This window comes from Pocillopora verrucosa, chromosome 7 (assembly GCF_036669915.1).
Source record: "Pocillopora verrucosa isolate sample1 chromosome 7, ASM3666991v2, whole genome shotgun sequence".
Lineage (NCBI taxonomy): Eukaryota > Metazoa > Cnidaria > Anthozoa > Scleractinia > Pocilloporidae > Pocillopora > Pocillopora verrucosa.
The window spans coordinates 2,468,003-2,495,479 of NC_089318.1; the positions used below are offsets into that span (position 1 = coordinate 2,468,003).

Genomic DNA, 27,477 nt, shown 5'->3' on the forward strand with positions numbered 1-27,477 from the left:
TTTCAATGTATGCATATGATAGGGTGTTTTTGATAAAGTACTTGTTGTCCAGAACCATCACTTCCCAGAAGCTCAATCCAGAAAAATTACATCATGACATTGTTTGCCTAAACAACCTCGGTCGCTCTTTGGTCAAAAGGTTTGAATTGGTTTAGTGAAAAGGACCGATGTTCCAAGCCCGACGAAAAATTCTTTGAAGACTTGAACTCATTCAATTTTATTATTCGTCATTTTTAAAAGCTTTACGTGAGATGGCGTCAAGTTTGTTGAGAGTAGCCTTACTACTGTTCACATTTTTGTTTAGGAGTTCTGTGGGTCAAATTGGTAAGTAAATTGGTGAGCATTGATGAAATTTTTATGTGTTAGAAGAACGGTTGTGATATCTTTGCCTTGAAGAAAAATCATAGATATTAAATACCGTGATGGAACATAGGTTTCACTATCGAGAGATTTCGAGACACGTTAGTCTCAATAACTAGAGGATGAGCACTCAAAGTTCTCCTTTGATTTCGTCGGTTTTACTATATCTAAAATGCTGGTCGAAAAATAATTGCTTTGTGATTGTAGAGAGCAGAAAGAAACAGACAAGACTTGCTTGCGAAACCAGTCACCTTGAAAAGATTTTTAGTAAATTCTGTTCAGGAATTCAACTCCTTTGATCATAGAATCAAATTTCTTAAAAAAATCTATGATTTAGATTTGTGAAAAGTCTCTTTTTAAGCTGCATGTGGTCATGTACATTCTATCTGTGCTGGGAAGTGCTGATATGCTTCTGTTTACCTCTTGGCACGGATCAGTTTACTTCCTATCAAGTTGTTGTCTCGCCCTGAAAAGAAGTTGTTCCACCTAGAACTGGTGTTCAACAGTTAATACTAAGTTTTAATTCCTGAAGGGCTTTGGTGTGTTTTGACCGAGCAAATTAATAAGAAAATTTTATCGGAGGGCGCATGTTGAAATTTCACATAAAAAAATGTTGTTTGAAAACCATCATATTGATGCATTATTTCCCTTCCGCTATATTGCTTTTCGTCAACTTCTTAAAATTGCTTTTGAAGAGTATTTTCAAGTGAAATAATGTACAAGAGTTTTCAACGACTTTGCTTGGAAGGTCGTCAAAGTTTTATCTTCTTAATTAAGATCGTGTCCTGGTGAGAGAATTTTCAGTTTCTCTGCTTTGACGTCTATTGCATGCGTGATGACTTGAATATGATTGGTTTCAGATGAAACGTTTTTTCGTCTAGCATTTGAGATATTGACTCACTGAACTTAATACCGTTGTGTCTCTGGTTTAGTAGACACCTCAATCTTTCAAAAAAATCTCCTTTATAAACAGAAATAGATCATCTGTTTCAAATTGTTCGGGCTTTTAACGCGAAACGGCCTTGACCCTACTTGATCTGGCGACAGCACCACAAACATTCCCTTTAGCTAGAGTACAACTCAAAGAAGGTGGCGATACGTTCATCTATTTCTGAGCTATTTAAATGTCGAAAAAATAAGTCTTTGTGTTAATGAACAGGCGTTAAACTCTTTCGCGGGTCCATCCGAGACAACACACATATTATTAGCCATTATATGTCAGTGTCTTACTCTTTCATTGTAGAAATTTTCTCTATTGCAATCTTCATCATGTAATCAGAGCCATAGCCCAAAAAATATCACCTCTAATTAATTACGGCGACCTTGTTATCCCGGCCACTTTCAATTTTTTACGGAAACAGGGTGACTCTCGAAATTTTAAGAGTGTGTCCACGAGAGCACCTGAAGGTCGTGCTACATGTCATCCTACCGATTTCAATGAAACTTTGCCAGTTTGAAGGATCTACCCCAAACTCAAAACGACAAACTGGTTTCTGTTTTGGTTATTTCCGGGGGGAGATAGACCATCCCCGATTTTCTTGGTTATCACCGAGGAAATCGCTTCAAAATAGGTAAAATGTATGAAGCTCTCACTGCGATGGTATTTAGCCAATTACTCTGAGAGTTTGCACACATATTAATACAGTAAACGTCCGACGCTAGTATCAGTCAATTTGATTGACGGCTTGTCAATCAACAGAGGCAAATAAATGACTGTGTTTTTAGACTTTTCGATTCATCCAAATATCTGACAACTTTGAGGTCAATTATCTCCCCTTGCCAGAAAGCTACAACACTAATTTTAATTCCCCTTTATAATCCATCATTTCGTCTCTGAAAATCATCAAAAAAATCTTTGGGCACTAACGTATTTTTGTCTTGGATGCCTTTTAAAATCTGCGACTGTGACAAGTTTCTCTCAACTACACCTGTCACGCAATTCTTTCTCTCAGTGGTCACTTGACCATACAAACCTACATTTTTTAGCTCTTTGTACGAGACGATTGACCAAGAAAGCTAAAAAAAGTGAAAAACTTTCAAGATTTCTCGTAGGAATGGAAAATTCCACGTTTAGAGAGATGCATGTAGGCGAAAATCGATAGGAAAATAGTAGCGTTTCTCTCTTCTGTCGTTTACTACTTTGGAGATTTGCTAAAATCAGCAAATAGGGCTTTTATACAGAACAATAAAATTCATTAGTCTATAATTTGATTGTTTATTATCATTATCGCACAGTTCGCAATAAGGAAACTGTAACAGGAGAGGAGATTTAAAGTCACATGTCGCGTGCTTGTTGACGTACAAGTTCCCGTGAGTAACAACTTTGGCTTTTCGAGACCGTAGATGACGGGAAACTCTGCCCCCCTCATTTGAGAGGAAATATCAATAGACCCATAAAATTCATTAACTGCGCCATGTTTCCAGAAAATAAGACTTGAACATTTTTTTCCACTTTGCACCATCAACAAATTCCACGCAGAAATGGTATTTGTAGCGTGACTGCCTGATAGTTCTTGAGAAGTAAAAATTGTTTATCTGTTTTTTCAAGAAAACACTTCTAGAAAGTTCTTAAACCTTCTGTTGTTTTATTTTTTGACTGCAAATATTGTCTGCATTTGCCATTATTTTCGCTGAATGTCATGGCTCAGCCTAAAATCTTGCAAGAATTGATGTCTCACACATAAAAATTTAATCAGTTTGACTCAGATCAGTTTAAGCAGGCGTTTAGGCGGCTCAGAAAATATGAGATATTAACAAGTTAAAAATAAGCTCAGAGTAAGAAACCAAAAGAGTAACTAAAAGATAACTTTTTTTCAGCCTGCAGCCCTCCTGGAGAGTCTATTAATGCTACTAGTGGTCACATTTCCAGCCCCAATTTTCCCAACAACTATGACGCAAACAGGATTTGTACCTGGAATATCACGGTACCCAGCGGGAAAATCATCAAACTGACCTTCTTGAACTTTACCCTGGTAGCAGGTGAAAACGATGACTGTGCTGGAGCGGCAGCAGATAGTGCCCGAGTCTTTATCACAAACGTTGCCTCTCATGGGGGAAATCCTAACGACTTTAAGATCTGTGGTCAAAAGCTTCCCCCTCCTGTGTACTCCGAGGGAAATTTCATTCAAGTGAGATTTGAATCTCGCACCGGCCCTGTAAACAAAGGGTTCAATGCAACCTTTGAAGCGATAGATGGAGATTCACGTAAGAGCTTTTCTTTTACGGTAATTGATTAACCGGAAGTATAGAAGTGTACTGAGCATGTACCCCTATTAAACTGAGCGAGAATTTTGTTGAGTATATCATGCAAATGATAAAGTAAGCAATCTTTGAACAGCTATAGTCTGCAGAAAAAAAATTGCATATAGTCAAGCCTTTTACGCGAACACAAGCTGCTATATTTCACAATCGTTATATTGATTAAAGTATAAAACCGTCAACATACGGAAAAGAAGCTGTAGGTGGTATTCGAAATCATCCAGTTGACCACAATGGGCTGTAACCCTCATCAAAACTAGAACGGTTTTCGAAGAGAAAGAAGCTTTGTTAAGATTTTTCTCAGTAAATTAAGTTTTTTACAGTAAGTAAGATGCATTTTACTAAAGCTGGCAGTCTTTTTTTAGTGTGCCCAACAGATATGATCCTCAGTGAAACATCAGGTTCTTTCTCCTCTCCCTTTAATCCAAGAAACTATCCATTCAACCAGACATGTAGCTGGAAGATTATAGGGAAACAAGGATACCGTGTTGAGCTGACAATACCAGACTATAATCTTCAACGTTGTGATGGCACTGCTTGCTCGTGTGATTATATGGAAGTTCAGAATAGCTTCAGTGATGAAGTGCTGCCTGGAAAACTATGTGGTACACCAAGGAAAACTCCTGTAAAATTTTATTCATTGCACGAAAGCTTGAGGGTGCTGTTTGTGTCTGATGATGCAAACATGGATTTTGACGGATTTGAGGCAACTTACAAGCTGTTGAACTACAGTCCTCCAAGTAAGTGGAGAGAACAACTTCATGAGATCTCAGGGTTCGCTGAGAGAATATGTTACAAGCAATAAATTCACCCATACAAGTAAAGATAAGGAGCTTAGTTAATAAGAGTGGAAGTTCTCTCTGTTATTAACTCAGGGTGAATGCGAACATCTCTGATAAATAGTGTAAGCAGTGATGTACTGGGGAGCCATGCCAACCTTAATTGAATAAGGTGGTAAGCTTCCAAAGAAATTGTGATGCTCCGTCGTTCGAGGAGTATAACAAGATAATTTGGTTTTATCAACTGAGTTGATAATGTAAATTGGTCACCGTATTGAGTTTCAAATATTCATGTTCTTGCCTTGGGGCTACTCCCTTATAAAAGCCACATTGGAATGTATCAGCCTAAATAGTATGGTTTTGAGCCGTTTTGGTCTGTATAGATTTTGACCATTGGTCATAAGCATTTGATAAGCATTTTGATTGGTTGTTATTTATCACCTATTGGAGAACAGAGGCATAAATGACTTCACCATTTACAACAATTTGTTTCTTCATCTTATATGAAACAATCAGATTCCACGTTGCCGCGCGTCTGTTTAGGAAGAGATACCAGATGATGTCACACTGTGGTCATCAATGACATTTGGCAGCGCTTCGTGTACAACTCTTTTGTTCTTACCATGTACATTTTGACGGCATCCGTGAAAGAAATCATATATCTGTCACGAATCCATGTTTATTCTGGCCTGTTCCAATCGTTTTAGTTAGTAAAACAGAACGAAATAGCCAAGGGTACAATAGTAGCGGCGTAATGAAAAAGAGAGTGAGGTTTGGGTTTGGTCGGGAAATGAAGAAGTTGATTTCACAACATGACCCACCCCTCCCTCGTTTTTTCACTCCTCTGCCACTCTCGCGCTGTTCAATATGGCACTGCGTTCTACCAACTGAACGCCCGGAACATCCTAGACTTATTCTCCCACACTCACATGCTCCTTTTTCATTGATTACAGTTTGTCCCAAGGAAGCAATTCCTCTCTCAGGCAGCGGGAAAATAAGCAGCACAAACTACCCAAAGAGTAACTACACTGCGTCCAGAAATTGTACCTGGAACATTACCGCGCCAGCTGACAAAATTGTAAAGTTTACTTTTACTGATTTTGTCTTAAGTGAGTGTTCAGCCAATCATTGTTCGGATTCTTGTTCTTATGTGGAGCTTTATGATGGTGGGTCAACAAGTTCGCCTTTGCTGGGGCGATTTTGCCAGGGGTCGTCTTGGAATGAGACTCAGTTGTCGAGTGGAAACCAAATGTTTGTGATGTTCCACCCTGGACAAACAGTTGATCGTGGATTTGAAGCAAAATATGAATCCACAACGACCGGTGGTGAGTACCCTGTGAAGTTTATTCAGAATATCCTCTTTTATAATCATCAAACATTTTTCTTTCGCGAAATTGGTCATGACGCGTTAAGCCTCCGACTATGCCCCGACTTGCATGTTATTGATACTTTTTTATTTTTAAAAGACCGACAGACTTCCGCCGCTCGCCACGATCACGCTGAGTTACTCTCGCCTTCTTTTGAAAGAAAACGTATTTAACATTTCCCTTTCACGACTAAGGCAGATTTCTCTAAGTTCATTGATTTTTCTAAAACTGTGGAGTCTTGGTTAGACTTCGTTTGAATTACCAGTCCCTTAGTTACTGGTATATCTGAAAGTAATTGTGCGTAGTTAACACAAATTAAGGCTCTAGTACCTTGTTATTAAGCTAATATGTCGTGTCTGAAGGTCATCAAAGTATAGTGAAAAACAAGATAAATTTAAATTGATATATTTTAAGTAATTTTGCATTGGTTATATGACGCGAGCTCTGCTTATGGAATGGTGTCGTTACACTGCACGAGTTAAAGTGAACCCTTACTAAATTTCGGCTTTCTCACTAATTGGTCATCAGCAACGAATAGCAACATTCCATACTCCTGTTACACCATGAAATCATCAGAATGCAATGGTACAACATAATTCCAGTCGATATTTCAATTAATCAGAGCGTTCGTTGTATGTACAATGGTGAAATTACTTTGCAAAGATGGTTAAGAGTCATTCCCAAGTTTCGCACGGTCTGATGGGGAAACTAGGACTAGCAGAATAAATCTCGACTTAAAGTGCGTACTTTCCTCAGGCTTTCAAGCCAGACTTTCCCACCGACTCCTCCTCCGTAAATTTCCGTTGTGCTTGTGTCCCTCATATCTACCATCGGTATAAAAAAAATAGATACTGGCTTCAACTCCGTTTTGACACAGACAACGGCTCTCTAAAAGATATGACTTAAAAGGGTATAGCCCCCGTCAGGATTAGTTCCACCATGTGTCCTACCAAAGACAAAAAATGAAGTGGCGTTTACGACTTACTGACAATCGCCGAATCTTGAAAAGAGTATTCGTTCTGTAGGTAAAATGCGCTAAATTCTCTGATTGGCAGGCTTGTCCTTCTTTGAGCAAGATTGTCTGGACACGCACAATAATTTTCGATTATTGCATGCAGCTGTTGGGCCTTTAACTTGGAATACAGAACTTGCTGAAGGGGCACGGAACTGGTCCCAGTTTCTTTTACAGAACCGATCTCTACTTCATGAGGTCGACGTCTTAGACAGCAAAAATCTTGGAGAAAACCTTGGCTTTGTTTTCACCGCCCCGTCACAACCCATTTGTAGCAATTCAAGGCAAACATCCTGTGTCCTCTGCAGTCAGATTGTGACAGAATGGTATAATGAGATTTCAAACTACAATTTCGACACGGGCGCGCCCATCAACTCATCTGAACCGTGGCTGCATTTTACACAGCTGATTTGGAGAAGTACATCTGAGCTGGGTATGGCGGTGGCTTCCAGCGATGGATACCATTATTTTGTAGCTCGGTATAGCCCACGAGGAAATACAGGAAGATTTGCTAGAAATGTGCCACGCCTGAGGCCGACAGGTTTGTGAATTGTCCTCGAATGCGAAGACAAAGTCTTTGCCAATAACATACATAATTCAAACCAAACACACCACCATTCATGCATTTTAGAGTTTACCGTGTCACTCGTAAACTTGTTTCACTGGTTACTTAGCCTTTTTTGCTCTAAAAGTACTTTTATCCATTGAACTTGTGAAGGAATGACTTGCAAGATGGCATGCAGTATCTCAGGTTTTTTTTTCATAATATGATTTTCACAAGATGTTTTTCACATCCTATTTCAACAGAGCCACCGACTACAACAGCACTTCCATCTACAACCACTGGCAATCCAAATTCAACTTCAGGTAACACAGAGGGTAATAGAGTATTATCATCTGAGTTAATAACGTAAATTGGCCACCGTCAGAGTCAGAGTGAATCATTCGCTCTGGCAAAGGGCCTGGTACTCAGATGCGATTTAGAACTGTACCAATCCACCACCGATCAATGGTGGACAAGACTGCTAGGGACTTAGTAACGAGACACGGGCATGTAATTTAGGAGCTTCTCCAGGTACGGAGACTCCTACAAACTAAGATGCCCTTTTCAAGGATTCGGGTAAACACGAATGGATCGTTCGCCCAAGAATTAAGGAATTGGAAATGAGAGAGAACCACATTACGCAGAACATGTACAAAGGTTTAATTTTCAGTAATACTACCACTTTCCAAGATGAAGCCTGTTAAGCCCTTAGTGTTTTTTCCTTGCGTAGCATTTATCTTCACGTCAATACTGAGTAACAATGGAGATTTTAACTTCATTTTCCACATTCTCCCACGATCTTCTGTAGTGCCATTACCAACAACACCAGCCTGTAGTTTACCAAACCGCAGGACACCCAACCAGGAGGAGATCAACAATACTATTTCCATAGTTATTTTGAATGTTACTCTTCAAGAGGTTTGTCAAGTTTGTTTCACCTTCCACACCAAACCCTTCGAGTGATTAGCATCTAATTTCTCCTTACAACATCACCCCTCAACCATGCAGTAAGGTCATGAGAATAAAGAAATTATCAGCAGCTAAAGAAGTTGTTGATTGTTACACAAGTTCTCCTTGTCAGCACCTTAGAGCAATGTATAGAGAGCGGTATGGAGAATACCTTTACTGATGTTAGGGTGTAAAGGGTTGATGGGGACTTAGCTTGCATCGATATTTAACCAGGTCGATCTCTTACAGCTCATGCCTGGGAGATCATTTAACTGGTGAAGACAAGAGAAAGACAGCTTAAGTATCATGGCTTTTGCGTTTCAAAATATATCTCATTCTCTTAAATTTGATGAGATATGTTTTCTTTACGAGACAATTAATGATGGGCGCCATGATTCACAAAGCGCAAACTGTGGTCCTAAATCAAAATTGCATTTCTACGGAGAGTCTTTGGTGTGTGGTGGCGTCTGCTTAGGCGTTTCCCTTCAGGGGAGGTTCTTTACAGTATTATTTAATATGGCAAAACGAAATATCAGTCGTTCACTTTGCAAATATCATTGCAGTGGTGCCGAAGAGAAGATGAATTTAGACTACTACTTGCCAATTTTGTCACTGACTTTTGCAATGCTCAGATGGGAATATGTGCCAACCGGTAAGTAAATATGAGTTTTCACCAATCTTAGTTGATTGTCAAGTGAAATTTGATGTGTTCTCTGGTCTCTAGCAAGTTCAAATGCTAACGTTTACTAATATAAAATTAAGGGTAAATATAATAGAGGAATGAGACAGTCAAAGTCAGCTGTGCCTTCAGGTGTCAAATTCGGTCCTGTCTCGACAATCAGTGACATTGATAAATGCGACTGAATTTTGATGGGACAGCGGGAGGCTTAAAATCAATTTTGGAAGAGGGCGAGGTAGTAAAAAGGTTGTGGTGAGGGAAGGGGGGTGTCACCGACACAAACTTACGACAAAGAGTCATGCTCCTCTGTGCAGACCGTTTTCACACCGGCCTCAAAATAATTTGGAACCACTTGCGCCCCCCCCCCCTCTTTTGCCTCCGATTATGTTTTGCCTTGAAAACCTCGGATATCATTGTCAGTATCTAAGCAACTACACGCCTACTCCTCCGCTGACATAACATTAAACCTAACTTGTTATCAGTCGACTGTTGTTGGGTTGGGGAAGGGGGAAGAGGGAAGGTGTACAGTTGCCCAGATACTGACATTGATCCAAAGCCTCTACACTTATCCGATTACCCCTTTTTTTTCGTTAAGGTGCATTGTAAAATATTCTTTATCATCGCCATTTGCTTTCTGAAATGGAAATCTCTATTTAATTTCGTATATTCTACCACCAGTTCTTTACCGTCTGACGTGGATCTCATAAACATACTTCCTGGATTTCCAGTTGTAAACAGCCCCCTAGAGCTAAGATTCTACGTACGTCTGAAGGCTGGTGTAAATCAGCACGTTACGATAGACAGAGAAGTCCTTTACGCGATATTCGAAAATTTTGCTCAAAACATAAGCGAAGTTCTGGGAGTAGAATTTACAGGTACGCAAACTCTTGATCCAGATTACATTTTCCGTCATTCATGGCTCTTGTATTAGAATCATCTCTCCACGTTCTTCTTGCTGGACCTTGCGAATCTTGAGGTCAGCGGTTATGGTTCTGACTTACCTGGGTATGTCATGTATGGGGAATTCTTATCTACACAACACATATTGTGTCGCATACTTTAAATACATACGGTAATGTTCATGATAATCTTCCATACATGACGCTGACTTAAAGAATTGCGGGCTCTGAGAGGGGAGGTGTTTTTCTTTGAAAGCACATTTCGAGTTCAAAGCGTCAAAATTTAGGCAATGTGTAAAACTTTGTCCTTGTACTGTTGCTGCTCTTGCTTTTGTCATAATTGTTTTTCTTTCTTCCGTCGGTTGTTGTGTACAGCAGTATGATATTCTAGGTCATTTCTTGCTTGAACAATTTAAGAAATTTTTAGCCTAAATTATTTTAAGTTGTTCAGATTTAGAGAGACACATTCCTTCGTTCAAAGATTTTTTCATGCTTTATATGCAGCCGATGGAAACTTTACAAACTGGGGTCCTTGGGGTCAATGCAGCACGTCTTGTGGGCCTGGAACTCAGATACGATTCAGGAACTGCACAAATCCACCACCGATCAACAATGGCCAAGATTGCGAGGGACCTAGGAACGAGACACGGCCATGCAACTTGACATCTTGCCCAGGTAAAGGGTGCGTTTAAAAGATAAAGAGGTTTAAAATATGTCCTTTGCCGAATGTGTCCTCGTTTATCAGAAGCTATTGCTCGATTATCCTGGGTTTATTCTAACAAAAACTAAGTGTAATGCAATTTTAATGAGCGAATAAGATTTAATATTGATAGTAGGACAATGAAATCATAGTTTTTATGCGTTAACACTAAGAGTTGTTAAGGCCACTGAGGGTTCGAAGTTGCTTTTGTAAAGAAAAAGTTGGTCCATTAGTGCAAACTTGTTTTTACTGATATTATTTTGTTCAACGACCAGTCAATGGTAACTTCAGTGAATGGGAGAACTGGAGTGCGTGTTCTTTAACGTGCGGTCGAGGAGTACAGATACGTTACAGAAGCTGTACCGATCCTCCTCCGTCTCATGGTGGCCGAGACTGCATTGGGTCCAGGATGGAGACCAGGGAATGTGAACTAACATTTTGTGTGGGTAAGAAGGAATGTTTCAATTGATGTCTTCCTTCTATGCAAAAACAGGGCCAGTAGATAACTGTTTTTATCTTATTTACCACAAAAGTAAATTGTGCTTTTCCCACGTTTCTATAGACCAATTGGTAGCTAAAATATTTTTAAAAACTAAATTTGAGCAGCCGGAAAGAAAAGATCCTGACCTCCCGTTGTACTTCGGTTAAATTTAATCTGATCTTGACTCTCTTCAGTTGACGGCAACTTCACGGAGTGGTCACCTTGGACTTCCTGCAGCCTGACTTGTGGAAATGGAACCCAGAGTCGTTACAGAAACTGTACCAATCCTCCTCCACAAAACGGAGGAAGAGACTGCGAAGGACCTCGGAACGAGACTCGAGATTGCTTTGATGGACCATGTCCAGGTTGACATGTGAATTTCAGTCATATTTCCTTATAAGTCGAGAACAAAAACCTTTTGCTTGCGACTGATCATTATAATTGGTAACATTTACATTGTTGATTAGGGAAACGAACCTAACAGGTAACTTTCAATTTTGGAAATGAGAGAAAAACAAACCTGTAAAAATTGAGGCTGCGACGGTATTTAAATCCACTCTCTCCGGAGAAGCCACACGTCTGGCTTGAGGTATAATCTAGTTGTTTTTTCGTGTCGCCTTAAAACATTCTTCTCCAATTGAAACGGATAGAAAAAAAGAAGGATTGTAACTTGCTACTTCAAGTCAGACTTTTACAGATGATTTCAATTTTTCACAATATAATTCTTGGCCTCTTTCAGTTGATGGAAATTTCACCGAGTGGGGAGACTGGGGCAGATGCAGTAAGACTTGCGGAAATGGTACTCAGATTCGCGTGCGGAACTGTACCAATCCCTCACCGGCTTATGGTGGACAAGATTGCATGGGGCCGAGAAATGAATCGAGAGAATGCTACGAAGTACCATGCCCAGGTACATTTCGGACTGAATTCATTTCTACAAATTGTTGCAAGCTCAAGTTGTTGGTGGGACTTTCAGGACGGAGAAAGAAATTAAGGGATTGGAAAACTGAAACTTTTTCGCAATAAGGGAATTTAAATCTGTGAACCAAAAATTATCATTCTGGTAACAATTTCACAATCGCCAGACTTTCAGTCATATAGTCTTAGCTTCCCAATAAATGTTACGAGTTACCTCCGTTATGACGTTTCACTAAGTCTCGCAAGCAAGTCATCGTTACGCTTTCTTGAATTCGGAGGAGTTGAAAACGAGCATACCAGTGCTAAAGATTTCTTATCTCTGCTTCATATTTTAAAGCTGAAATTTTATCGTGCAATGCTTGTGTAATGGCCTGCAGGACTTAAGTTAATTTTTTATGGTTTATCTCGCGAATGATATGAGGTCAGTGTACATCGGGGATCGCAGTCAATTGCAAACGATCTAAATTCCGAGTAGAGCATGAGAAAAAAAACGTTACATGGTTTCTTTTGTTCTGTTTTTAAAGCCATGATGCACAACAAACAAGTCCTCATGTTGAGGATACCACTCCAAAGCATTCATGAATAAATTGATTTGTTCATGTCATTGACTTTTTCAGTTGACGGAAATTACACTGAATGGACAATATGGGGACCCTGCAATGAGACTTGCGGAAATGGATCTCAAACTCGGTACCGGTCCTGCATCAATCCGCCACCATCCAATGGTGGCCGTGACTGCGTGGGTCCGAGTAATGAGACTAGAGACTGTTTCATTGAGCCGTGTGCCCGTAAGTTTCACAAATCTAATTGGCTAGGCTACGGCACTTCCCATGAGGGATATCTGGCCACCACGCCTCCCACGAGAAGTGTCTGGCTTTTAACCTACCACTGAAAAAAATACTTCTCTGATTCTTGTTTTCTTTCTATTGTGTACCTGCAGCTCGATTGTATCCGTATGGAAGCCTCGTTGGTGACACAAAACTGCCGTCGTTTAATCTGTTCGGATCTTACTGCCAACAGGTTAACATTCCTGGTCAGGGATTGCCATTCTTCGTCAAGCAGCACAACAAAGTTGCTGTAAGTGGTGTGGAACTTTTTTTTCTTTGTTAAGATTTATTTGCTGAGGAAAACTTTACCTTAATATCATATGCTGTTGTCGCTTAGTATGTTAATGTTTAAAAAAAGAAATGCAAACTTCTTCCATTTTGCGTCGTTTTCTAGAGGAGGTCAGCAATGTTCACACATGGCTTTCATAACGCTCCTGAAATATTTCAAGTGGATAAAGAAAGTGAGGCTGGGAGCAAAACTATTCATTATAATTTTTATTCTTACCAACAGATTTGTCGAAATGGATTGTTACGCTTCATTACCCGAACCGTGATCAACTGGCCCGAACTGTTTCCAGGAATCCGAGCCTCTGGTTCTAACAGATTTCAGCGGTATTTTATCTTAGCGCCATTCTGGAGCTCTATCAGTCACTATCCTTTTCAAATCTCCGATATGAGCCAGGCGTCTCAGTTATTCTACCAAATCTACAGTAAGAACATTTTGGGTGATGTATCATCTAACCATGCAAGAGAGATCTTTGACCGAGTCAACAAAGACGTACAGAAATATCAAACAAGTCCCAGCATTCCAAATTTTAACGCGAGCTGGGTGTTGAAGGTGACCTGGGAACGACTGTATCCCAGTACCTATCCAACAGTTAACCTGGTAAGAAGTGTTTCATTCATAAAGTGTAAATGTAATCTTTCTCTGTTACTCGACGTAACTGGCATTGACAAATTCAGATAAACCTGCAAACCTATTTTATAATCACGACAAAACTGCAGTATGTGTCACCCAAGATGCGTTTCTATTCAATGACAATAATTTGATTTCAAAGACAATTCAGGAGTGTTATGGTATTTTGTCATACCCAACTGAATGATTAACCTCCAGATATAAAATCATCCCAGCTGCTGTATTCTTATTTTGCGTTTTCAGACGAACACGTTCCAGCTCGTACTTGCCACCGATGGGCAGCATTCCTTCACTTTGTATAATTATGCAGAAAATGGAATTCAGTGGGCATCCTCCACAGGAAGGTAAGCCAATTTTTTGCTGTCGCCATATGATTCATCTTTTTTCTCCTTTGTACAAAAATCCCAGCTGAGAAAAAAAAACTCATATCTCCTATATTCTATATCAAATTTCTCGTCTTGTTTAGTTTGTCTGTTTTCCCTTGTTTGCTCCTTGACTATGATGCCTCTCAACATTTCATAAAGTTTTCTGAAAGTTTGCTGTCACCCATTTCTACCCCTGAGTAGAGAGAGAAAAGTATCTTGGCGAAACGAAGACTTCTCAACCTGGATTCCAATGCATTGCCCTTCAGGACACCACCAAGTTTCCCGCGTGACCATTGTTTGCTGCCTTGAATCTGATGAAAAAGGTGCATAAGATGTTTGAAATGAATTCGTCTCATTTTTATTTTCAGCCGTTTATTTTCCCAGAATCAAAGTGGGCTTCCTGTGATGGGATATAACGCAGGAGACCAAGGAAATCTGCGCTTCTTCAATATACCTGGGTGAGAAAAAGATTTCAGAACCTTTTTTTTTTTCAAAACTCGCGAACAGTGTAATGCGTATTTAGAAATTTAGATATGAAAAAGAACAAAGTCATATAAACGTTGGTGAGAAGCACTTTCCGAAGTTTGAGCAATAAAAAGATCAGTGCTTCCTGAAGTGTTTCGAAGCCGCAGGATGCCCGTACGTCCGTTTGTACGTCCCCACTTCCGTGCTTTGGTCAGTCAGCCAGTTAGGGTTTCAATCAATCAATCAATCAATCAATCAATCAATTAAAAGAAATGAACTTTGATGGTGTTTTTCTGATGACATCAGGTCAGGTACTGTGGAAGCTGACATGGTAGATGAGCGCCTTGGAAATACAAACCAAAGGGGAGTATGGTTTTTCCGTTTGGATGTGAATCCTTTCCTAGACTTGCCAGCCAAGAAATGTTATACATGGATCCAGCAGCAGGCGAATATCCAAGTGCCTGCGGTACGGCCATGTCCATGCACATTGGACCAAGCTGTAGCAGATAAAAACTTTTACGTGGATTACAACCAAAAGATCGCAGGTCGTAGTAAACTGACGACGTGTGCATACTCGGTGCCTAGTCCAACAAGCCGCTGGGCACAGCAGTGCTGCTACACGGAAATCCCTGGAAGTGGAAACGTTCTTTCCATCGGGCCAACAGAGGGGGGCAATCCGTTTTTAATTGGGATACGCGGCCTTCCGATCATCACAGACTTAGAAGCGCACGGATACTGCTGTAATGCGTCCCTGTGCGCTCGATACTATGAGTTGCGACCCTCAGATACTTGTTCCCGTTACAGCAGCAGGCGAGAAGGTGAGCCTTTTATATTGTCCTTTGCAAGAACGCATTCCGGTTCCACTCATACTACATTGCAAATTTTCACTGCCGAAAACTAAAACTTCATAATGATGGATTCATCGAGTATCAGGTAAGCACAAGCAATTTGGTTGGACAATGAGACTTTTCATCTCTTGGCGTAGATACTGAAGTAGATTATGACGTCGTGAAGCCTAAAGTGCTAACAATTTATCTACCAGATCAAGTAGTTATTTGCAGTTTCATGATGGACTCTTGGCTGGTAAAAAAACAAACCACATCGTATATTCATTTGTTGTGTTCTCTATATATCTCCACAGCCCTTATATGGGGAGATCCTCATTTTGTCACTCTGGATAACAAAATCTACACATTCAATGGCCTTGGTGAATATACGATGATTACCATTGACAACGTGGGATTTGAGCTGCAGGCACGCACCAAGAAGACCAGCGGTAGGGGATTGGGAACAGTGTTTTCAGCAGCAGCTGCTAAGGAAGCCAACACGGCTGTAGTGGAAGGGCGAATAAATAGCCAAGGTAATCTGATTTGTATTGCTTTTAGTCTTGTAGTCTGATCATTTGCAAAGGTCAATCCTGTAAAGGGACTGCTATTTCAACAGCTTGAGCGGAAGCCGTTATCATATTTTACTTAAAGAGTTGTTCGTCAAACGAGTATTGTAAGTCTGGTTCGTGAGATCTGATTGGCCAACTTTGCTGTGAGGCCATTGGCTGTAAGCTTCAAGGAGCATATATCATTGTGATCGGCCAGTTTCGATCCATCAGTTCTGTCCACTGTGAATTGCTTTTTGCTTGCTGTTGCCGGTCGTGCCGCAATGGGTATCCAGCTAAGTTTATTTTTAACATACTTTAGTAAAAGGAAACAAATTAGCCACACACAACCCCGTTTATGTAATTTCCAAATATGAAGAACATTTCTATAGCAACTCAACATTATTAATACAATAGGTTTTCCCTTCAAAAAAAAATTAATGAGCTTAAGCTGAAAACTAATGAGGAATAACCAGACCATAGGTTATCAAAACAAATGTCAAAAAGTGTTGGGAAGAGTAAATGATCGAAATGGTTTATGTTTGCTCTATTTATGTCCAAATTCATTTGTACTTTGATTTGAGTTATCGTTTTATGCCTATTTCAGGTGACCTTGAGGTTTTCGCGGCAGGAAACCAGCAAAATATCCAAGCTATTTCAGAGTTTGGAACGCTGATTCAAGACTCAAATATTACGCTGATCAGAGGGACTTCTGACTCAGTCTCAGCTGTCTTTCCATCCGGGATCTCAATCACCTTCTCCCGGATTTCGGACGCCTTAGCCACCACATTCAATGGGCCGGTCAGGTTTGTGAACCGCACTAAGGGACTCTTGGGGACGTGGAATGATGATCCTTCAGATGATTTCACGACTCCTTACGGCACAGTGCTATCAGCTGATGCGACACCCCAACAAATACACTACGACTTCGGGTTAAAATGTAAGTTCTCCAGGATAAATTTAAAATACGGTGCAACGACGCGCACAGTTCAACTTAGTAAATTTTATATGTAGTTTCCAGGAAATTCGCGTTAAAATGGAGAAAATCAACTCCGATGGTAGCTATTTCTGTGTTCTTTCCGCTCCTGCGAAAAAATTATGCGTCACACCATGATAAGATCGCATGACAAATAACAGGCAGGAGGGGATTGGCTATTAGATAGTTTCTGTTTGTTACAAGATCGGACCCCGGTCATCGTTCTAAAGTTAGAATCCTTGTATGCAATTTGTCCTACAATTGAGAAGAGTATGGATTGACGTTTTTTATGTCTCACATTAACCAACAAAACATAGCCTTGACACCAAGTTGCCAGAAGAACTTGCTTGGTGTTACAGAACCTTACACACTTAAACTGCCTTGATTTAATTACCAGCCTCATCTCCTTCCATATCGGTCAAGAGGAACTGAAAGAACATAACTTATAGATTGTTTATTCACATCACCTGTTTGCCGGATAATGTCTGATTATTATTTTCATGAATTCCATCTTGCAGGGCAAATAAACGCCTCCCAATCGCTGTTTACATACCAAGCTCACGAAAGCCCTGCGACCTTCATAGATCTCAGCTACGTGCCAATGTTCATTGACAACATCACATGGACAAATGATTCCTTCAGACGACAGGCAGAGAGTGTCTGTGGCAACAACATCCTATGTTTATTTGATGCAGCCGTGACTGTTAACTGTTCTTTTGGAATGTCAACAAAAAAGCTGGAGGAAAATAATATTCAAGCAAACAACAGGCTGGGTAAGTAGCGCACCATTTCGGAACAACCAGTCCTTACAAAAGATTGGCCTCATGCATTTGATGAAGAGTGCGTCAGCCTAGGTGGGACATTCAAGATTTCCATACAGTCAAGATTTTGCAAGAACTCCTGCTCTTAGTTTCAAAGTTTAGTCGTTATGATATTTTGTTTATTTCCCCACCTGAAAAACTACCTTGCTCTTGCTCGATTAAGACTTTAACAAGACTTGCTTTTGACAATTCTCTCGTGATTTCATCACAGAAACTTTCCCACCACAAATTGAAGGACCACAAGTTATAAACGCTACTCTGAACGAAACAGTTGAGTTGAACATCACAGCTCGCCACAACATCAGCGACTCGTTTGTGTTTACCGTCAAATTTTTCCCAGACATGGAAGTCGTCTCGAATACCTCGCTGGGTCTGGTCGTTCGATGGCGGCCTACATCCGTAAAGAAGGTATGTAGTGTTCTAAAAATCAAACTTGCGCGTAATCTAGTAGTTTTATGTAAACTCGTTCCTCTTCTAAATGGAACACCACACTAAGAAAAAACAATTAGTTCATGGTTCGATAGCCTATCTAATTTTTCTTTTTTCATCATGGACAGGTAGAGCCTGTGTTTATCGTTACTGACAGCAGTAACTCGTCATCAGAGCTCCGCCCTCTGATTCGACTTTGCCCGTGCCAAAATGGCGGCAATTGTGTGGAGGACGACGATGTTCAGCGGCAGCTGGACAGCGGTGTAAGATTCATCGTTTTATCATGCGCCTGTCCCGCAGGACTCACAGGAAAGTTTTGTGAAAGTGATGTTGACGCTTGCGTAGAGTTCAATGATCCCTGTTTTCCTGGAGTTGTCTGCACTAATGTTCCGTTATCTATCGATAAAAATGGATACACGTGTGGTCCATGTCCAAGCGGTTACCATGGTGATGGAGCTTACTGCATCGGTACGTTTAAAGAAATATTCTTAACTAGCTCTTAACATGTGTTTGTCGCGGAAATACCTCTAAAAATGAAGATTAATTTTCATTTCCTTAATACAAACTTTTTGTGAAACCGTTCGTTTTGAATACATAAAGATCGCTCATGATTCCTCATACACCTAGATCATGCTATTCGACGCCAAAAATATTTAAGACGAAAACAGGATGATCGGAATTATTTTCTACTCGCCACGAAGAGTAAAATTACAATTAACAAACACTCGAGATCGTGTGCTTATCTACTAGTGAACAATTCCGTTGTCAGTTTGTAACTTTTTAAAAATTGCACCAAAATTGGTACTGTAGTCATCATAAAAATACGGCCTTCTTCTTTGAGACCGAGAAGCACGTCTTTCAGTCCTCAACCCGACACTTTTTGTTTCCCTCAACAGATAATGACGAGTGTGTGGATCACGTGAGCAGGTGCAGCCAATCATGCATTAATACTCCGGGTTCATATGTGTGCAAATGCTATCCAGGATATACACTCGACAAAGACGGCGTCAGTTGTAATGGTACGTGACGTCAGTGGGGGAACCTCGGTTTTTGATCAATCGCTCGATTTTAGAACCTTATTTGTTAATGTTCGGTTGTGCAATCGAAACTCTGCATTCTTGCATCTGGACATGCCATATAGGGCTAATTTTGACAGCTTCATCTCCCTCAACAAAACAAAGCTTTAAATTGGCAACTAACTATAACAAATAATGTACCATCGAGGTTGCTATCGCCCAGGCTCAAGAGACATTTATATAAGATAAAAAATATTATCATTCCATCAGATATCAATGAGTGCATGGAAGCCAATGACTGTATGCAGCGATGTACTAACTATCCCGGTGGGCGGAACTGCTCTTGCTTCGAGGGATTCCAGATCGACCAGGCTGATAATACAGCGTGTATACGTAAGTACCACACATGTGATTTTGGTCCACTGAATAAAGTCGATTTGACTCGTATATACCTTCCTCTTAATCTATAAAGATGAACACCAATCATATAAAGAAAGCTTGAAAAAATATCTTAGTTTCTGATTTCTGGTTCCATTTGAATAAAGCTAGGATCTTGTATAACTTACTCTGAATTTTTTTGCTTCCCAGCAATGGCAAGCTGTAATGTTTCGAAAGCAGGCTGCCAGCAGGTTTGTGTGGAGGAACAAGGACAGCCAAAGTGTTCGTGTCACAAGGGTTATCAACTCAAAGAAGACAATCAAACATGCACTGGTAATTGTTTAAACTAACAACATTTCCATTGGAATAGTATCTAGTCCCTAACAAGACCACGAGCTTGATGCTGCTGAAATTCTTAAGGAAATGTTGCTGACCGTCTCAAATTGGCCACTGATTTTTCATCTAAAGACCGTTTTACTTAGGGGTTTTATTTTCTCCATGAAATCAGAAAGTTAGCGACCCTGTGGGGAACGCTTTCAAGATGACCGATAGGATTTCATTCCATTGTCAAATCTGTATTAATAAATTATCTCCATTATTTCTTCACCTAATGCATTTTGTCGTTCCAGATATTGATGAGTGTAGCACACATAGACACCGATGTTCACAAAACTGTCACAACAATGTGGGGAGTTACACTTGCTCTTGTGATGCGGGTTACAACCTGGACTCAGACTACATGACGTGCAGTGGTAAATATCCTCTCTTTTGGCGGTGGAGTGAAGGGAGTGGGAGGGGGGAGTGGGGAGTGGGGAGTGGGGAAGGAAATGGAAATCCATCTTTCGATCTAAAATCAATGGATTAAGAATCAATCCGTGGATGGCCACTTCTGATCTCTATTTATGTATTTACTTATTTATTCATTTACACATTTCTTCTTCTATTTCCCTACTTATTAAGTTTGCTTGGTAGAAGAATTTGGTAAAACCAATCATAGCTACAGAATATAATACACAATTCTCTGATATATGTCTTTTTTCCTTTTCAGATATCGACGAATGTGGTTTGATAGATGTGGTGTACTGCGCTAATTCCTTGGAGTTTTGTATTAACACCATAGGATCATTCTATTGTGAATGTCAGCAGGGATACCAACGTGTGAACAACACTTGCAGAGGTTGGCCTTTATTTATTATTTTTCGTATTGTAAACCGAGTTTTAAAAATAGAAAATTTGTCTCCCTTTACACTCCATAGAAGCTCTAAGCAGGAAAGGTTACGTTGTACAAAAATTGCCCCACTGAATGGCGAATTGCGCTCTAGCAAATTCATAAAAAGAAAATTTTAAAAGTGACTTGGAATTTTTTTATCGTAAAATACGTTGTGGTTCGTCATTGTGGTAAATAACACTTTCAAAAGAGAAGTAATAATCATTTTTTTCATGATGTGGTCGCTGTGGACGTGGGTCACGACGCTTCAACTGCATAATGCTGGTTATCGACTGAAGAAGACCAGCAGTATGCTGTCGAAATGTCACGATCTGCATACGCAGTGACCGCATCGTGAGAGATTATACTTCTGTGGTGGAATTCTTTGATCATATGCCCCAATGAGTAATTTGCAAACAGTTGCTTAACATATTATCGTTTAAACGACCATTTTATTTCTTTTTTCAGAAATCTATCTAACCACAGGGGAACCACTTTTCACAGAAAGCCCAGCCACGAAACCTAGCACAACTGATCGGGTCCCAGAGGATGCCTCTAATAATGCTGTTGTTATGACAATAAGAAATACAGATATATCGGAGGTAAAGCCAAATCTTTCATCTGGTGTAATCGTGACTCGTTTTTAGTGCTATTGTCATATAATTGTTTTAAAATTTTTTTAAGGTGCTTCAGGACAAAATTAGTTTAATGAATAAGGAGAAGGCAGAACTTTTCCTTAATTCCTTACTATTTAGGAGTAACTTACCTTTGTACAAATTACAGTGGGAAGATGGAATTTCTCAGTTGTTTGAAGATATCGTTGCCCAGGTTGTGGTCGAGTATTGTCAAGAGAATGAGAACGAAAACTGCCTTCATTCTAAACTGAGTAAAAGGTAAGGCACTGATTGGCCGCAATCGCATGAACGAGGCCGGTGTTCTTTACCTGGCGAAAGAAAGAAGGTTAAATCTTAATGAGTGACAAAATCAAGAATTGATCGTTAAGAAAAGATTACTGATTTCTGTGATTCTGTGTTCTTTAGGAATTCTTCCTTACACAGTTCAAAAGTCTTCATACTACAGTAGACCAAAAGATGATAGAATCTAGATGAATTTTTTTGTTACGAGAAGGAATTACCAACTAAGAACGAATAAGCAACAACACATAATAAAAATGTGCAAAGTATTTGGTGAAAACATGTTAATGGGATTAAAACTTAATATCCCTGAGAATGTGTGAAAAAAAACTGTGGCATTATTTCCTTAATAGTTACTAACATATTTGTTCATTGATTTAATAAACTGCAGGTCGATCACAACAGAAATCCTAGCCACAACTGTTCATGTGTTGAAACATTATCCACAACAAGAGCAAGCTGATTTAGTCATAGCTTTCTACGTCATTCTTCATTCCAAAAATCAAGAAAGCTACCTCATGACCAAGGCTGCACTCTTGCAGGCTCTCAAAACGTCATCAGCCAGACTGTCAGCCAGAATTAATAAAGAAGTTTACAACATCCGGGCATTTGATGCAGATGAAGCAAGTCCGCCCGCTCGTGAGTCCCGGATAATTGCGTCACATATGAAATGGATCATAATTGGTGGTGCATCATTAGCTGCAATCGTTTTTGTGATAATAGGGAGCGTCGTTGCTTGCAGGTAATGCGGCTGTATTTGAGTGTTAGTAATTCTTCCTTCTGTGCTATCCCTGGAGAGATGAAAGGTGACCTGTTTCTTATACAAATATCGACTGGTTGCACAAGGCAGCCTATTGAATATTTAGACGCCAAATTGCTCTTTCGACAAGATTATTTAACTTACAATAGCCACTCTTGGGAAAGAGAGACAATTTTTTTATCACTTCCAGACAAACGATTCATTCTTTGTTTTTTTTTCTTTTTTTTTATCTCCTGTACTGAACTTATCAGCTCTTATCAGTTCTTAACTTATAATTGAAATCGTAACCTTTTTTTTTTTGTAATTTTACTTTTTGTCTTCTCTAAGACGGAGACGAGCCTCCAGGCAGCTGAATAAACGTGAAAGGAAATCTGAATTCATTCTGCAGCAATGGGCTGGGAGCCACGAGGGCACTGTGTTCGGATTACCAAATCAAGTCACTGAACTGTAGAACTTGTCACAATTTACGATGACAATGCAAGGATTAATGCCAGTTACCTTTTTACACAATTTAGCGTGATTTTACAACAGTAACAACAGTCACTGGTAATTTACAGAGTGATTGTGAAACTAAAATGTGAAACATAAGACATTCATATCTAATCGAAATAAGATAAAACATAGGACTAGACCCTTTGCCTATTTACGTCGGAAAACCTAATTTCTCCCCCAAGCCTCGCTTTCAAGGTACCAACTAGTGAATTTTGATGGGAAAGTGTTACCAAGACACTAAAATAAAAATACTCCTTAAAACAAAGCCGATCGGTAAAGGTTCATGGAGATTTTAAAGCAAACGAAGCTTTGGGGGGGAGGGGGGATTTCTTGAATTGACGTGATCGTGCATAAGAGCTATTGATAGACAAATGTAATCACAGAAATACTTAATTCATCAACAATAAATAAGCCTTAGATGAAAATTAGAACGGAGGCCACCACTAAAACAACGGTATATCTCAATGCATGCATTTCTACAGAGTTGGTTACATACTACGCAACTTTTGTGAATTGTAGTGTACGAATAAATACAATTGAAATTGTCCTTATCCAGAATGAACGCGAAAGTTATGACCAACAATTAAATCAGCAAATCTGTCATTCCAGCCGAAGCAACTCTGTGCTCGGGGAAATCCTGAGATATTGGAAGAGTGTGCATATGCGGGTAAAGTTCTCTCAGGAGCCCAATGGCCCACATAAATTCACCAGGACTTATCCCGCCTTCAATACTATTCAGCAAATGAGAATATTGTTACTTCACCTGTATATGAGATGCTCAGCTATGGCAGGTTACAACAGCAGTCTATCGTCACATTTTTCCAGATTATTCCCTATCATCCATTTACACACCTGAGAGGAGAGGAAGTCATTGTAAGATTTATCTATGCTGTTCAAACGCTCCGTGCATCGCCTCGGCTAGTAGTGGAGCGCAAACTGCCCGGCGCGCAATCCCTCGATGTAGCTAGTCTCTAAGCCGTCACGTCTCTGCTTACCTTCTTATCTTAAAATTCAGGTGACGATGTGAATTTTTTTTTTGGTATTACTTCAAAGGTTCTGATCGTTAGTTATTCATTATGGGAAAGGCTCTCGAAATACAATTTATGATGATCTTTTATCGGAAGAAAGATCTTCAGAACAAGAAAAATCGTTAATAAAAGTATTCAGTTCGAAGACTCATTATCAATAAACATTAACTCAGATTAGTATACGCTACCAAGCGCTCGCAAGTGGTAAGGTGGTTGGCTCATTTTGCCAGATACTCGTTCCTGAAGTGCCAGCTACAGCAATTAGGTGAAGCGGTAAGATGCCTGTCTTGACCTGAATGGATTGTGACATTTACTGCCAACTGTTTTTTTAGTGTACTGTAAACCTCGTCTGCTGAGGTCAGTTTACCTTATTTGATATTAAATTAATTGGTTAGATGATTACATCGTGGTCACTTACCGCCGGATGCATAGCGACGCCAAAGAATACCGTGAGAACTGAACAATCTCAGTGGTTCACAATAGTATTGTCTTAAGGTTCGTTTTAGCTCGTATGATTTAAGTTTAATGAACGTCTTTTTTTAGCTCTTTAAGTGTTTGTGTTCTGGTTTACGTAGTCAAAAAAATGATTTTAAATTTATTTAAATTAAGACATGACTAGTTTTGTATATTTGCTAGAATGACCCACTATCGAAAAACGGTGAGCAAAAGTATCAACAAGGGAGACTTACCAGTGTAGTGACCATGCAGCGTGGTGACCGTGGGAGCAAATTTTGCAACGTGCGCATGCTTTGATCATATGATCGTCACGTAGGGATATTCCCATTAAAGAAAAATTATCCGGTCAGGAACCTGTATTTTGTAGACGTATTATATTGAAGTGATATCATTATCGTGAAAAGTGTTTTGCCCCTTAGAAAATTTTTGTGTAAAGGTATCAACTTTTCATTTTACCTCTTGTCAAGATTCAGGTTAAGGTACATTAAAAATGAGACTATTCACTGGAAACCGAATAAATGCCTCATTTATGATGTAATTACGATCAGCAGACACAGCGAGGACCATTACATTTTAATAAACGACGATCTAAGCAATATCATTTTGGCAAAAATTTAAAAACACTTAATTCTTACCGGTAGGAAATCCGACCTAATTAGTTAATGGTCGATTTGGGAAATGTAAAAATTTCGTTCATTGCAATCTAAACTGATCCAAAATTGAAGAGAAGTCTTTCAAGGGACATTTAAATGAAAAAATTCAAATTTGGGCACAGTTTTTTCCATAACTTGATATGGTATTTTAAAGTTTGTTTTCAACTTTCCAAGTGAGCTGCTTCCGTTCTTGTCATAATCAGCTCTCAAGGAATAATTTTCAAGTTCTCAACTTTTATCAATAATTGCAATTAAAAACAAACTGAACACAGGCTCTGCTCTAATTGTTTCAGGCGCCAAACAACTAAGACACAACTATGAAATAAATTCTAAGAGACTCCAGGCGGCATATAAAGGTTGGTATTCGTTAAAGAAGGAAAAATATCATTTGCTTTAGAAATGACCAGTGATATACGTTTACATAAAACATTCATCATAAAAAATTCCACTTTCCTAGAATGAAATTTTTTTGCTCTTTAGTACGTTTTCCTTAGTGGTCTGACAAGAAATGTTGAAATGAAATGAGTGTCGGTTTAGTGTTGCGAAAACAAAATCAAATCACAAAGGACAAAAAACAAAGACATAAAAATTCTGAGCGAAGGAAGAGGAATGAATTTGATATTTACTACCTCACGGGCAGAAAAACGTCACTGAGCAGATGGGAAAAGGCCTAACTGATTTGCATATGATTGGCTGTAAGGATGACGCAAGTTTCGACCAATCACGGAGCAAATTTCTAATAATGAATTGCTTTAAACTCACACGTCAACACCGCACTATTTTAAGCCAGCGCGGCTTGTTTTTTTTTAATTTGTTTCAAGTGTTTAGTAACTGACGATATCATTTAACGAATACCTTTTGCTAAAAATAAGAACAACATTTGCAAAGTGTTATCAATGACGTGTCTAAGATACTTGAAGCTCTCTACGCTGTTGTCATAAATATGGTGTTCCCATTTATGCAATGTCATGATCGTGAAATATCAAAGAATTGGTAAATCATTGAAGAAAATGTATCTTTTTAGTTTTTTTAAGTGTTATTATTTCACGAATACCTTGTGCTAAAAATAAGAACAACATTTGCAAAATGTTATCAATGACGTCTCTAAGATCCTGGTCGCTCTCTAAGCTGCTGTAATGAATATAGTGTTCAAATTTATGCAATGTATCTTTGCTAGCTCCTTCTCATTATTCTTTTTAGTCTAAAGATACCTGCAACGAAAAGTCCTGAGTTACAAAATGCAGTTTTATCATAAATATAATTCATTCAAATAATTATTTATAATTTGTGGAAGTTGCTCTGTTTACGATAGTGTAACTCCTGAAATATAAAAAAATTCTTCTTTCTGTAGTAGGTAACTTTGACTTTTGGAAGTTTCACTTTTTTTGTTGCATTGTGCTGTGCACAATTTTTTCCCGTCTCTAAATGTTCTTTAGCATGTGTTTTATATTTAGCGCTTTGAAACAGGTCAAGTCACTGCGTTGTTTTTATCGGAACAGCGGTCACTGAATTCAAATAGTGACTGTCTAAACTCATTGTGTGCATTCACTAGCCTTTCGTCAACAGTCTTTAAGCCAGTAGTTTGTATTACTAACGGTTACAGCAGTGTTAATAGTCGTTTGCAGTCGCTGGAACTCTCATTATTATTTAACTCGATGCCATATCTCTTGAAAAACGTCTCGACAAAGATGAGTTTACAGGGCTGTTTATTGCCATGGTAGTGTAACTCAAAAAGCTTTCGATAAATCTTAAAACCATGGAGCACTCGATACATAACATACAATGTGTTTTTCGATACGATGCAGTTAAAACATAAACAATGACAATAAAAGCAATAGTAATGATACACCAATAATAAGTATAATGACAAGAGTAGCAAGGACTGTAATAACGATAATAATAGTTTAGTTGGATGCCAAACAAGGCAATACAATTTTTATGGCCGCAGAATATGGCGGTTAACTTCAATGAAACTGAAATTTTGATCTTTCATATATACTTACGAAGAATGAGCGGCGCTGAAAGAAGGGAACCCTTAGCTTTTATCTTCAAGTCTTTCTTCAGCTGAGTCATTTACGACGCATTTACTATTAATCGCTGCTATTCACTTGCTGAACACGAATCAAATTGAACAATATCTGAAATAATTCATAGACGGGCGGTTATACAACATATCGAATAGATTTCCACCTCCGGCAATTATTTATATCGAACACTGAGTTTTAATGGAAGTCTGAATCAGCTTAGAGGCGCTAAAAACCGGTATTTTGAGACAAACACTGGGCAGCGGAATATTTTTTATCGTAAAGGAGACTTCATTTGAAAATGATAAACAAAAAATGAACGAGAGTAGCAGACGATGACGAGGAATAGTGCAAGTGCAACGATGGATAAGAAGCTAAATTTTCAGGGTGTATTAACAGCGACAGAGCTCTCAATCAAACTTGAACCAAACTA

General features: G+C 39.3%; 1 protein-coding gene and 1 long non-coding RNA gene across 4 annotated transcripts; one reads left to right on the forward strand and one right to left on the reverse strand.

The window, feature by feature from the left end:
- LOC131771934 (mucin-like protein) lies at positions 1-23,434 on the forward strand. 3 transcript variants are annotated; one of them, XM_059087803.2, is made up of 34 exons: positions 1-139; positions 241-324; positions 3,178-3,564; positions 3,984-4,358; positions 5,351-5,722; positions 6,820-7,317; positions 7,584-7,643; positions 8,129-8,238; positions 8,832-8,920; positions 9,626-9,822; positions 10,351-10,521; positions 10,822-10,992; positions 11,222-11,392; positions 11,767-11,937; positions 12,563-12,733; positions 12,886-13,022; positions 13,284-13,658; positions 13,932-14,032; positions 14,422-14,511; positions 14,825-15,336; positions 15,660-15,878; positions 16,498-16,830; positions 17,385-17,639; positions 17,899-18,095; positions 18,245-18,584; positions 19,013-19,135; positions 19,403-19,525; positions 19,721-19,843; positions 20,140-20,262; positions 20,559-20,687; positions 21,186-21,319; positions 21,501-21,610; positions 22,023-22,373; positions 22,719-23,434. In XM_059087803.2, exons 2-34 carry the CDS (start codon positions 252-254, stop codon positions 22,840-22,842), a joined length of 6,915 nt encoding a protein of 2,304 aa, XP_058943786.2. In that variant the 5' UTR covers positions 1-139; positions 241-251; the 3' UTR covers positions 22,843-23,434. The 3 variants fall into 3 exon arrangements, with proteins under 3 accessions (XP_058943786.2, XP_066026459.1, XP_066026460.1); XM_066170362.1 differs by having other exon boundaries at positions 48-324; XM_066170363.1 differs by lacking the exons at positions 22,023-22,373; positions 22,719-23,434 and having other exon boundaries at positions 48-324; positions 21,501-21,614.
- On the reverse strand, positions 22,290-27,139 carry LOC136282679 (uncharacterized). Its single transcript, XR_010718349.1, has 3 exons — positions 27,024-27,139; positions 23,647-23,735; positions 22,290-22,422 (listed from the first exon to the last, which is right to left on the reverse strand). It is a non-coding gene; the product is annotated as an uncharacterized lncRNA (long non-coding RNA).
- Positions 27,140-27,477: the final 338 nt, after the last annotated feature.